This window comes from Panthera leo, chromosome B4 (assembly GCF_018350215.1).
Source record: "Panthera leo isolate Ple1 chromosome B4, P.leo_Ple1_pat1.1, whole genome shotgun sequence".
Lineage (NCBI taxonomy): Eukaryota > Metazoa > Chordata > Mammalia > Carnivora > Felidae > Panthera > Panthera leo.
Window position 1 is genome coordinate 40,259,877 of NC_056685.1, and position 14,055 is coordinate 40,273,931.

Sequence of the window (14,055 nt, forward strand, 5' to 3'; positions counted from 1 at the left end):
CAACTTTAAGAATGTAAAATTAAATGAAATTTGAATTCAAAGCCAAGATGGAGAAAAGACACATGCAAAAACAACAGATTTCCAATCTTGTTGATTTTTTTCAGGAACCAGATTAGGAAAGACATAAACACACACACACACACACACACACACACACACACACACAGTTTCAAAGAAGGGTGGCACTCAGAGAAGACAGGCACTGCCAAAGAGGAGCCCCCCACACTGTACCCCCAGCTCACACACACTATGTGTATTTACAGATCACAGCACAGATTCTGAAGCTCTGTTTTAATGTCTGAATGCCACCGTAAAACTCAGAAATAGGACTCGGAAGACATGTTCACCATCACATTCCTACTTGTGAAAGCCCACCCAGATAAAATGAAATGTAAGGAACTTTTTATGAGTAGCTCAAGTGAACACAGGCATGAATTTGCCTCGGCTGGCCCTAAGAGCCATGTCTTGCTTGGACTTCTTCACTGCACTCGAAGGGCAGTATTGCATGTAGTGGTTAGATGCACAGACCGTCAGAGATGTACAGAATCCCAGATCTACTCACCATTTACTGGCTGGGTGATTTCTGGCAACTGACTTAAGCTATGAACATAACTTTTGTCATTAGTTTTCATTTGCCTAATAAGAATGCCAGCATCATAAATTTACCATGAAAATAAGATAATATAATGCACTTAGAATGGCATCTAGCCTAGAGCAAGCATTCGACAAGGGTTAACAGCCATTGTGCTAGTTAGTATGGTGGTAGTTATCATTATTAGGTATTTAGGTGATTCAGTCCTGCACTGAAACTGTTTCTTTCTTCTCCAACCTACTCTCCCATTTTGGCCAGACACCACCATCCAGAAAGAGAGACAAATCAAGTCATGGCAAAAGCCTGCTCTGAGTGCAGGTCAACGGAATGTGTCATGAATCATCCCCTCCTGTCCCACTCCTGTCAACCTCTTCTCACAGCCCAGTCTCTGATGAAGGCATTCCAAATGAAATGACAAAGCACCTTCAGAAACGAAGAAGATGGCGAGCAACAAGCACCAGCAACTTACCTCATCTTCATCCTCAGCCATATTGGTGCCCAATTTCTGGACCACCGACTTGCCACTTGCCTTTAACATTTTCTCTCGAACTTTGGTTTCATACTCAGGCCGGGAGTGTTCCTAAAACCCAAGAGTCAAAGAGTAGTAAGTAAGCAGGCAGAAGAGCCCCTGGCCTGTGGGTGATAATCAGACACTACGAGTACGGTATAAAGTCAGGACTTAGGATCGAATGCTATTTGGATATGAACACCACACACGATCACAAGGAGTCTAGACCAGGAACACAATGTGGGGGAGAGGGAAGGAACACACAATAGTTGTTACCACACTGAAAACCAAACCTGGGCACGTTCCTGGGGATGGCGCCAGTGTTGAGAAAGGAGAGAGGAAACATTAACTGGGCAGCTGATACAAACAGAAGCATCTGGTTGTCCTACTAACTATCCTCATACCTCAAACTTTAAGTTTCAATGAGCCAAATCCCAGCCAGAGAAACAGATGTGCCCCACAGCTGGGAGTTAGGGCAACAGCAAAACTTCCTGCTCCATTATTCTGCAAGCTAAAATGGCGACCAATAAACATCAAAGCTAAAGATGGCCACAGGGAATCTTAAAACTCACTTGCCTGAACCTGTTTCCTGTACAACCTAGGTGACTAACTCATTGGCAAGTACACCAATGCTCAAGAGATATCACTGAGCCATTCAGCAATATAAACCTGAATAGTGAGTCACTAGGCAGGGGAAAGAGACTAACTAATCAAGAGGACTACGGTCAAACCAATGCAGATGCTGAAGCAGGAAGATGCAGGACTTACTTCAAAGAGAATTTAACAGTGTACACCTGGCCTCATTGGCAGGTCTTCCCTACAGCGTCCAAGGACAAATATCTACAGGTGTGAGGACTTCATGTTCCCGCATCATTTATCGATAACTTGTAGGCAAGGGTTCAGGCACTGGCTCAGAGTTGACCCAGAGTACACACATTTCTTTACCACTGCTCAGACGTCAGAGATTCCAAAAGCCAAACAAGCTAGGCTCCTGACCAGTCTTTGGCTTTCCCAGGACATTCATAACATTGGAGAGGAGAAACCATGCATGTGACTTATAAGCATAACCACTGCAACAGGGGGTGATGCTATTGAAGGGTTTTAAGGCACCCTGTCATTACCAATCTCCAAGGATGCATCAGCCCCGTCCCTTCCAGGACTTCTCTGCGGCAGCATGCCTGGGGGAATCTCCTTCCTCTTGAATAGCCTAGAGTTGCATAGTTTGTACCACAGATAGTTCTCAATTATGTATATTTCTTTTATTTTTTCCTAGCTGTTTTGCATGTGAGAGTCTCCTAATATGAGGATCTGCTACCAAAACTGTCTTATTTTGTATTTTTCACAGTAATTAGCACTATGCAGAGCACCCGGGAATCTCTAAATGCTTGTGAAGCTCACTGATTTTGTCTCTCACCTTCATCCATTCTCTACCACATCATTTCCTAATGTGTGTGCCAAAAGAGTTTTAGCTAAAAAGGGATTTCAGGGTCTAAGAGATTGGAAAAGCCCATACAAGATATCACCTGAGAGTCACAATGAGCATATTAGAAGCTCTGAAAAGTTTTACTGTGAAGACACTTGCTTAATTTTTTTAAAGCCACCATTTCTTACAAAAAAACCCTTTGCTCCAAAAATTAACATCCTATAGGAATACTTTGAGAAATGGGGTTTGAAGTTGTCCTCCATGGCCTCTGAAATCTGGCCACTTTTTATCTATATTATTTCCATGGAAGATTTTTTTATTTTTTTAATGTTTATTTCTGAGAGAGAGAGAGCAAGCATGGGAGGTAGAGGGGCAGAGAGAGAAGGAGACATAGAATCTGAAGCAGGCTCCAGGCTCTGAGCTGTCAGCACAGAGCCTGACGTGGGGCTTGAACTCATGGAGTACAAGATCATGATCTGAGCTGAAGTCAGATGCTTAACCGACTGAGCCACCCAGGTGCCCCTCCATGGAAGATTTTAATTAAAAAACCATAGCAATATCCTTTTGGTGAGTACCATAATGTGGATTCTAACCCCCCTCAAGCTAGAGTTGTTTCTACCTTTCATACCCTGAAAAGGGGCTGAGGAACTTTCCCTACTTGACTAGGAGGCTGCTCTCAACCTGCCTCTGACTTTCCAAAGATGTGCCACGCCATCAGGCATGTCTCTGCATTCCTCTAGTGGTGGCTATGGCTCACCTCACCCCACACTGGGCCCCCATTCAGAACCCCTCCTCTGTTTGGAACAAGCCGAGCATTCTTGGTGCATAAACAGAAGTCCAAGACTCTCAAAGCAGAGTTAGGCTGCTCTGCATCTAGCTGAGGCAGGTCAGACAAGGATCTCTCTGTTGGTAGCCAAGAAGGTCAGGTGAGGTTACAGAATTCTTCAAAGGCAGAGGGCTGGACAACTGAGCTCATGGCCAGAGCAGAATCTAGTCCCTGTGAGGGTTGCTCCAATGCACCCAGCCATGGATAGGTCCTTCTTATTTCTGATGTTCCCCATACACGGCCTCTCTGGATTGGTGGTCTGATGTAAAATCATCACAAACATATAACTCCTCCCACCAAGACTCCGGGAAATATTTCCCAAGGCTACTTCCACCTGGTTGGTCTCCTCAGGAACTGGCTGAAGGATGGCACCAGGCCAACTCAGGACCAGCCTTCTCTGAGATGATCTAAAGAGGTAAATCCAGAGATATGTTCAACAAGTGCCTTCATCAAAGAGTTCCCAAGCTCCTACTGTGCTCTGAGCCTTTTTCCAAGCTCTGAGGTCACAATGGGTCCCTCCTCTCGAGGAGCTTATCTTCAAGTGGAGGAAGGTGACAGTAAGCAAACACACACACACATAAGAAACCAGCAGATAGGGATAAGAACAATGGAAGAAATAAAATAGGATGGCTGCTTTAGAATGGGGATTCTGAGAAGGCCAGTCAGAGGATGGTAATGTTTTGGTATGGAAAAGTCAAGAAAAGATAGGCCATGTGGAGACTGCAGCATTCTAGGCAGAGGTGACAGCCAGTGCAAAGACTAGAACGAGCATGGGAAAGAATGAAGGTCTACATGGCTGGAAGGTCTGAGCAAGGAGGAGAATGACATGTGCTGAGGTCAGAAAAGGCAGGTAGAGGATTTTGCTTCCTATGTGATAGGAAACCAGCTGGGTCATCTAAAGCTTGATATGACAGATGATGGATGGGAGAGAGATTGAGGGGAGGATATCTGTGTTCAGACAAGGCCACACTCTCTAAGAGGAACACCTGGGGTCTGACAGAAGCTAATGAGGCAAATGAGGCCCACTGAGCTGAAGATCATCCCACCTCACAGGGAAAGACTCTTGAGATCTTGCAGGCCTCCCTTCAACAAGAACAGAATCCAAAGTAAATCCCTTGAGGTGCCCCTGCTGGTTCCACAGGGAAGTCCCTCAGGCAGGGGACACACTGACCCAAGAAGTTGGCTCTTGGGTTTGGTTTTTCACGTCCTTCCCTGCCCTGAAAGAAAGCAGTCTCTAGCCTCCTTCCACTTCTCCCTGGTTTACAACCTAGACTTGAGGCATCCCACTTGTTTAACCCTTCCTGGGGTGGCCCACATGGTGGGTTCCCCCCAGGTGGGAAGGACAGAGGGGAAATGAGCCTTTGTCCCGGTGAGTTAACCACTCTCCTCTCCCCTGAGGAGGTAAGTGTTTCCTAGTGAAGACCACGGGGAAGCATAACATCTTAGGACTACAGACAGCTGACCATGGGAATATTCCTGATTCCTAGAGATACAATCTGGTTAAAATAGAAATAACTTCTAATCATGACCTCCAAGGGCCCCTGCCTCCCACTCCCCAATGCCCAAGTCATACCCGCCATCCTCTTGCTCCTCGCCTGAATGCAGGTTAAACCTGCCCACAACACTTCAGATAAGGAATCTTGTAAAGTCATAAACACCTTCCTATCCTGCCCTCCATGACTTCCCATGACCTACAGGAGATGCACAGCAGCCATCAGTAACCACCCCGACCTGAGTGCATGCCTATATTTGTTGCTTTGTCCACCACTACATCCCCAAACCTGTTCCCACAGCCAACTGCACCTTCCCATCATCTCACTGTTTCTGATCTATACCCCTAGCTTCCCGGATCAAGACTTCTGCCTGCTGTTTCCTCCTGTGGGTACCCTTTCTTCCCTTTGAAATTTTCTTCAATGGAATTTGACCAGTCTTCAAAACTCTGATAAAAACAAAACAAATTTTTAAAAAGGCATTTCTTTTTCTGGCTACATTAGCCAAAAGGAATTTCTATCACATATTTACCATTGCGTTCTAAATATTAGAGACCAGACAGCACCCTAGTTGAATAGAACCCTTTGGAGATGCTCAGAGACCACCCGACATAATTCCATATTGCATATCAAAACTTGGTACATAGTTGGTGCTTACTGGGTATGTTCAGACTGAACTGAACTTAAAGTGTGTTTGATATCCTAGTTTGAAATATAAACACATTAAAGGAAAAGACAAGGTTGTCCTCCCTTCCTCTCAGCCATGCCTGGCCCTGGGCTTGCACACTCAAGGCACACCAACCATGCTGTAGAACCAACCTGCCTTGCAGTAACCTCACCCATCAGGAGTGACCAGAGCCCATGAGGACCACCTCATTGTTGTAAACCCAGTCTTGGCCAGACCACTCTCACCCTGCACATGAGTTCCTGAAATCATGTACCTCCCATGAAGTTACCACTGCTCGCTGGGTTCATCAGAAAACAGGAAACATGGCTACTAAAGAAAATGGATCATATGGCCACCCCTGGCAGGGGCCTGTGACTGAGATTTTGAGGGAACTGAGTCACAACCAATGCCTTTCTCTGTGTGAATGTGTTTATACCTCCTAACAGAGACTTGCTGGCATCCTCAGCTCTACTTAGCCCACACACTTAGCTGGTCTCTGGCCCCAGGCAGGCTTGGATGCCAGGATGTTTCTTCTTCTCTTCTTTGGAGACATGCTAGGCCCTTCATTAGGAGAGTGGGAGCTCCCGCCACCACTACCCCCACACCTGGCCATAACTCCCCTGTCTCTCTCTCTGCTGAAGCAACTGGAACCAACAGGATAAGGATGTCCCAATCAGGTCACACCCACAGTCCCACTTCTACAGCTCTTTTATTGGAAGCACTCATTTGGGCATTCTCCCCCAAGAAAGGCAATTGCCTTCATTATTCTCTGTTGCTTATCTTCCTCATTTGTATCCTCTCTGAAGGTAGAATCCACATGCACATTCCCTGATTTGCCATGGAACCCATGATGCCGTCAGTCCCCGGGCATATGTTCAATGCACAGGACTGGAATACAGTGAGCCCATGTACTCAGTGCATGGTAATGGAATGCCCACCTGCCCAATTATAGCATCAAGGAGAAGAAATGATGTCATGCTACAGACATAGGGACTCACAAAGATCCCGAGTGTAAGGCGAGGCACATCAATTACTATGGGAGAATACAGAAAAGGCCTGCTCTCCATGTAGCCGCCATAATGCTTGTGGCCAGCCTTTGCATGTGGGTACTCAGGCAAATGCAAGTGTCCCTTGATCTTTCTAGACACCGTTCCCAGTACCTCATCAACAATGTTCACGATATCAGGAGTGCCTACCCAATATTCACATTTACTGTTCAGTCACTGGTAGTGTGTGGAAACAGATAAGAACTGTGAGCAACCATGCACATACTACTCATTGCCAGTTTGCCAACATCAGGACTGTGGACCTGGTTCTCATAAGAGCCCAGGGGGACGGCTGATTTGTTTTCAGTCTTTTCAATATCATCTGTCCATAAAACTAGACTCCAGAAGGGCCTATCCTTTGCCCTTAGCTCATCCTCTAGTTTCACACATGCTGTACTGGCTTATAATAGTTCAGTGGTTCTTCTTCCACAGGCATCAAAGGCAATCAGCATCTGGCACCCACACCTCTCCCTTGACCCTCAGTAGGCTTACATATGCATGCTCTGGGCTACATGAGAGTGATTCCTACCCTTTGGCTTCATGCACACTAGCAGCCATGACATGAGAGACAGAAATTAAATCTCAAAAGTTAAGTTAAATCCCAAAGCTACCATAAGGCTTTTCTCTTATACCACCTCTTTTTCCACCTGACTACCTATCAGGTCCAATGTTTTATAGCTCAAGAGAAGAGTGGAGATTTGAACTCTTGGCCTCAGTGCCTATCAACCACAGCTAAGACCATGGAGCCAATGGATTGATGTGGCAGCAAATGTTAAGTGGTCATCTCACTCAAGGAGATCTATTTCCAGGGTGAAACCAAGAAAGGACCCAGAGAAGTATGCAAGGAAACTCACTTCTTCCTCTTCTATCCCAGTCAGGTCCCAGAAGTAGCCCAGTCGCATCTGCAATCTCTTCCAGTTTTCAAGAAACATGGTAGCTTAAAAAGAGAGAAAAAGTTCTATTAATTTTAAAGGGAAGATTTTGAGTACCCTTTAGGTTCCCCAATGGAGGTGAAGGATAAACATACTGATTTCAAATTTAGGGACTCTCTTTAAAGCACTTATTCCCTTCTTTCTACTTCTAGCTGGAACTGATCAAAACATTCCACATCCCTGACTGTTCACTCCATATATTTAAAGGGAGATACACATGCACACATGCTTGCGTGCGCCTTTCCCACTTCTAGATTATGAAGAGAGGGTAAACACAGACCTCAAGACATGAAGGAGGGAGGGAAGGATGAAGAAAATAAGACGGGAAGGGTCTGTAGTCTTTCTTGACAAGCCTCATCTTGCCTCCACACACATTCTTTCTTCCTGCACCTTCCTCAGCCGGCTCTCACTCTCCATCTTTCCTTCCGTCCCCAGCACCCCTTCCCTTCTCTGGGCCCCACTCATCCCAACCTGAGGTCATGTAACAGTCTCCTAACTGACCCCAGTCTCAGCCTTCTGAGCCCCCTGCATGTGGCTCATGGAGCAATCTCCCCTAAGTGACGTTCACCCATTCCTCCATTTGTTCGGCAAGTAGCTGCTGTGCGCCTCCCACACCTGCATGCCGGTAGGTCTGCCTGCTCCAGCCGCAGCCCCTTAAAGGGATAGCCCAACACGCCCCAGGGAGAACCAACACCCATGGGCTTGTGACACGAGGACTGAACACCTAACACCTGCTGATGGAGCAAGCTGGTACTCCTTTTGATAACTGAAACTAAGAGACACGAAGAGAAGCAGACATGGGACGAGCCATGCAGCACCTGAACAGAGGAAGGGCCATGGTTTCCGGTAGCTCCTCCAGCTCCAGTTCCCCAGACACCTGGCTGCCTGTCATTACCTGCATCCATGAGCTTGCTTCTTGCTTTCTTACAACAAATCTCTTGTTATCTGAGCAAGCTTGAACCAATTTGAATCTTGCAAAAAGAACCAGGCCTAAGATCATCTGTAACATATACAACACTGTTCTAGACATCATGAGGGAGATCAGGGGAAACTAACGTGGATTTGCTCTCAAACTGTTTATAGTCTATGGGGAGAGACTGTCAATAACTAAAATACAAGGCATGGAGTGAGCAGGGCCTAAAGAACAGCACAGATAAGAGCTGTGGACATGCAGCGGAGGGAGCGCTAGCTGCCAGAGAAACCACCTGAGTGGAGTCGAAAACAATGGCATTTGGGCTGTGAAGAAGGGGTGGGGAGAGGGCAGATGCCCACTCTCCCCCATCTAAACTTTCAATGGCTCCTTATTGCCTAGTTCTTCTCTCTGGATGGGGGGGATCCTGTATATGCGGCCCAACCCATCTGTCTGAATCCATTCCCTCGGTTTGTCAACACACAACCTCACACTTGCACTGCTGCTAAGTCATCTCCTTGTTACCCTCCTCGCCCCCAACTCATGCACACTGTCCCACTCTCCTATGGTGCCCTCCACTGTCTACCCTCATCCTCTGCTGAACCACTCAAGCCCCACCTCGCCCATAGGATCAGGCTTGGGACACCCTCTCCTCCACACTCCTAATTGTCCTTCAGGTCTGGTGCCCTGGACAAAAAGGAAAGTGACACTCCCTGAGGCCACCCCCTCACCTGGACACCAAGCATGGGAAGAGCCTGGGCGCCTGTTGCTGCACCATGCAGAGCAGTGCAGTAACAGGGCCATAAATTTCCTCAGCTCTTAGCTGCCTGTCTACCAAGGGCACAGCACAGAACTAAGCAGAACACCTACAGACCAGCTGAATGTGCAGTTGCTAAAGGCTATGTTTGTTTTACTTGGCATCTACATTACAGTGCATGGGTTCATGCAGTTTCTCCTGTGGATTTGAGGCTTCTTAATGTCAGTGCATCGTGACCTCCCAACCCTGGCATTGGCCTGGGGATGCCCTGAGAACAAGGTGGAGAGGAGGGCGTCCCTCCTTTTCCTACGCTCTTCTCAGCGCCTAAGGAGGGCTCTGCATACAGTGGGACTCAGAGTGCTTCCTGACTGCCATCTCTATGAAGCAGACAAGTCTGACCATGTGAACAGAGGAGAGGGGCAAAGAAGTCACCGCAGAGGAGCCATGAGGACAAGGGAGGACTGTCATAACGACGAAGAGCGGCTCACAGCTCCTGGTGTGTATTACACGCCAGGGACTATGTCAAGTGCTCCACACATATCTCATTCACTTCTCACGGGAACACTACAGGGTAAGTATCCCTTCACCCACCTCACAGATGAGCATAATGAGGCCTAAAGGTTAAGAGCCTTGCTCCAGGTATACAACACCTTAGTTAAGAGTGCCGACTTGGGGCGCCTGGGTGGCGCAGTCGGTTAAGCGTCCGACTTCAGCCAGGTCACGATCTCACGGCCTGTGAGTTCGAGCCCCGCGTCAGGCTCTGGGCTGATGGCTCGGAGCCTGGAGCCTGTTTCCGATTCTGTGTCTCCCTCTCTCTCTGCCCCTCCCCCGTTCATGCTCTGTCTCTCTCTGTCCCAAAAATAAATAAAAAACGTTGAAAAAAAAAAAATTAAAAAAAAAAAAAAAAAAAGAGTGCCGACTTTGGTGGGGCACCTGGATGGCTCAGTCGGTTGAGCATCAGTGAGTTCAAGCCCCCCATCGGACTCCCTGCTGTCACTCACCAACCCCCCCCCCGCCCCCGCCAAGCCTGCTTTGGATCCTCTGTCTCCCCTTCTCTCTGCCCCTCCTCTGGCTGTGCTCATTCTCTCAAAAATAAATAAAACTTAAGAACAAAACAAAAAACAAAACAGAGTGCTGACTTTTGTGACCAGGAGCCAGATCCACGCTGTCTGGCCATGGACCCTCAGCTGGTAAGGGGCAGAACTGAGACACACACATCTAGGACTGCCTGGCTCTTAAGACAGTGTCCTTGACTTCTATTCAGAACAGAGTTCAGAAACCCTGTCCCGTTACTTCCCTTTTCAATAGAGCTTCATTCACTTTCCAAAGTTCCCTGGAGTCTGAAGCCGGACGACAGAGGAACCAGGAGCTGGGCCTGAAGACTCCCACAGACCCAGACCCTGCCAAACTAGCACCTTCCACGCAGCCCTGGCTCAGCAGCCCCCACTCCTGCTCCACTGACAGAGAATCTCTCTGCAAAGTGCCACTTCTCCCCAGCCTTCCTCCTGGCAGGTTGGGCCCCAGCCCAGGCCCACCCAGCACAGCATCACTGATCATAATAATCATGGTAATGAGAGGCAGTACTATTATTTTTAATTGTAATTTGCAGGCAATTGTGCCCAGCGGCTCTTGGCTGCTGCAACCAAATACACAATCACATAAAACACAGCAAGGCTGTTAAAAAACACAACCGAACCCCACGCTATGCCAGGAAGCTCTGACGCATCCCACCCTTCCTGCTTTCCCCGCACGGCCACAGGAGGGGGAGGGAGAGGAGCGGGGGCGGGGGTGGGGGCAGTAAATTATGGCAGATCCCTGGGGTGGGGGGGGGGGGTGAGAGGCATCTGTTAATTACAGCTATTGAGGAAAGAGGAGAGGTAGTTGTTGGGGCTTGAGAGTGGGAAAGTACAATTGAAAACCAAGTTTGTCTATGACAAGGGATTACGGATCCTAGGAAAAGTCTGTAAGGGATCATGGGTCTGGCGTTATTAAGCTTTCGCTATTCAGTCATGGGCATCTCTTAAGACAAATTGGTGGGAATTAGGACTGTAATATATCAAAAACTAAATATGTGTTCCAGGTTCCAAATGAATTCCAGTGAATTTGGGGGTAGTTATGAGATGCTATGCTTGACAAGGAGCCACAGAGCTGCAGCCCAAGATGCCCCAGTCAACAAGCTTCAGCTTCAGCCAGTTCTACTGAACCCGTCCTGTGAACCATTCCAGGGCCAAATGGTACTAAGTGCCACTTCCTCCTACTCCCTGTCCCTACTTCTGTGGGCTGACTACTGCCCATGTGCTCCTGGGTACTGGCTATTCCACCTGAGAACAGAAAATAGAGTGTCCCCTGGAAATGTTTCTTGGTGACCTAGTAATATGGCGGTCTTTCCAGTCTGGTTCTATCTCCACCCAAGTAGAGGTCCCTACAGGGAATAGAGAACGCTTGTGTTCGGTACTCCCAACACAGTACTGACAACAGACCTCTCCCTGTCCCCTCTTCACACTTTTGGGAATGTGTGACTCATGGTCCCATCCTGGCATGTCCTTCAGGCGCCATGGAGTCAGTGATAATCAAGTATCCTTTGCAGAAGGATCATGGCCCTGCTGCTCTGCAATCCAATGGGGAAGCTAAGGGCTTGTGTATCCAACAATGAGGAAAAAGTAAAAGTCAGGTAGCTACTCAAGATGGACTGAAATGTGTTGACTCTGTTCCTTGTATGATACACGTGGGTGTGTCTTCTTGGAAATGTCCAGTTACCACAGGGTTATTATTCCAGGTTATTCCATTCCAGTTTGTGAAGAGAAGTGTGTGTGTGTGTGTGTGTGTGTGTGTGTGTGTGTGTGGTCAGATGGCTATGGCCCAGAGAAAGTTTATTACCCTAATACTCTGGGGGTAAGGGAGGAGAAGGAAAATGATGAAACTATCTGTTCTTTACAAATCCCTTTGGTGGAAATACTGACAATACTTCTCTGGCATTAAGTAAAATCTCTAACATCTACACTCATGGTATCCTGGAAATTGCACTGAACCTGGAGTCAGGAGACCAGGTTTAGGCCCATCTTGACCACCAGCTACCTTGGTGACCATGGCAGTCACCCCACCACTCTGAGTGTTATACTGAATATCTATGACTTTACATATCTTAGTAGATAAACCTGGAGCACCTTACAGGTGTGCTAGGGGTTTTCAAACATGCATTGGTTCAAATTCTGAATAGATCATATGTGAGATTAAAACAAGATTAACATCCTATATGCTTTTAAAATATATATAAAGCCGTGGAGGGTACTCCTAGGTCTCTTCACATGTATAAGAGAGAAAGCTACTGTCCCTAAAATACTTATTGAGGTATAAGTATTAAATACTAAAGGACGTAAATCAAAGGGTATGGGCTTCAGAGCATGGTCACTGTAACCACTTAAAGATATCACCAATATAAGCAAGGCTCATGGTGACCACTTACCCCACAGAGCCATGAAGATGGAGAAGAAGACGGTGGCAGGGTTGTCAAACAGGTGGCTCGCCTTTGCTGTACCACAGGCTGAGCTGAGGTTCCAGTAATCACAGGACTTGTCACACAGGGGACACATGGTGAAGGCATTCTGCTGGTCACACATCTCTTTGCTGCAGTTGAGAGAGGCTGCTGGGTCAAGTGGAAGTCAAGGAGGACCCACCCCAAGAAAATCATCCTGAAAACATCTCCCACTTCCAAATCCATGGCTAAGCTTATCAACTCCATAGGTGAGGTGTGTTAGAGATGCTGGAATTGGATTCTTTGCCATGAGAGTTTTACTTCTGCATTTTGTCAAAGAAACGGATGGGCCACTTCTGAGGTGCGGATCCCCCTGTCACTAGGAGTGTCCTAATTAGTGAGCATCTGTCAGAGATGTTGTACACTGAGTGATGCCTTATAAAGTCCCCTCAAAATGTGCTGCATCTATGAGGTTGGTGGGGAGCACCGATGACTCTGAATCCATCACCTGCCTGAAGTCCGATTCCACCACCATCATATCAAGCCCAGGTTGTCTTCTTAAACCCTTATGGCTGCCCCAAACAGGTGTGGGACTGGTCATGGGGAGAAGCAAACCAAGAATCTGGCTGGATCAACACAAGCTCTTACTTCTTTCTAAAGAAGAAGCCACGGGAAGAAGAATGGAGTCAGAGCTGGGCTGGAAGTCTCTAAGTGCATCAGCTGCACGCCCATTTGTAGGATGGGGATTAATACCCTCAGTATAATAAGAATGATCAAAACTATGAAATGGGGGATGCCTCAGTCAGTTAAGCATCCAACTCTTGATGTCGGCTCTGTTCATGATCTTGTGGTTCGTGAGTTCAAGCCCCACATCAGGCTCTGCACTGTGTCAGCATGGAGCCTGCTTGGGATTCTTTCTCCCTTTCTCTCTGCCCCTGCCCCACTTGTTCTCTCTCTCCCTCTCTCTCTTTCCCTCTCTCTCTCTTAAAATAAATAAATAAACTTAAAAAAAATATTTAAAAAAAAAACATGAAATGGGATTAGGGAGAATGCAAGAATAAGGTAAATTCTTCCAAAGTCTAGATTCTATGATACTTGTAGAGAGAAACACGAGTCAAATAACCACTGGTTAAATTCTAAGCTATCCATTCTATTTAATGGACTAATGAATATAGTTGAAATTCCATTCACTCTTTAGGTGATTAGCTAGATCCAATAAATTCAGGCTCATATGAATGCTTGCAAATAAGAACCAAAGAACTACCAGCCCTAATTGGCTTCCCCAGTGTCCTTCCACACTACATATTGGTAGGAAAATGAATGAACTCATCACTCTGGTGTGTAATATTTCCCCAGGGGGAATGGGTAGATGGTTAAACTCATTGTTTGGGGGAAAAGGGTGGAGAACTCGAGATTTCATGAAAATGAAGCA

The 14,055-nt window shown here is 47.0% G+C and overlaps 1 protein-coding gene across 1 annotated transcript in view; it reads right to left on the minus strand.

Annotated features, from left to right (window-relative positions):
* ANO2 (anoctamin 2) overlaps nucleotides 1-14,055 on the minus strand; it is a 319,011-nt gene that overhangs the window by 143,868 nt on the left and 161,088 nt on the right. The window contains exons 12-14 of the mRNA XM_042948267.1: nucleotides 12,615-12,775; nucleotides 7,407-7,489; nucleotides 1,062-1,172 (exon numbers count right to left, since the gene is read on the minus strand). Coding sequence (XP_042804201.1) covers nucleotides 1,062-1,172; nucleotides 7,407-7,489; nucleotides 12,615-12,775 — 355 coding nt within the window. The remainder of the gene's footprint in view (nucleotides 1-1,061; nucleotides 1,173-7,406; nucleotides 7,490-12,614; nucleotides 12,776-14,055) is intronic.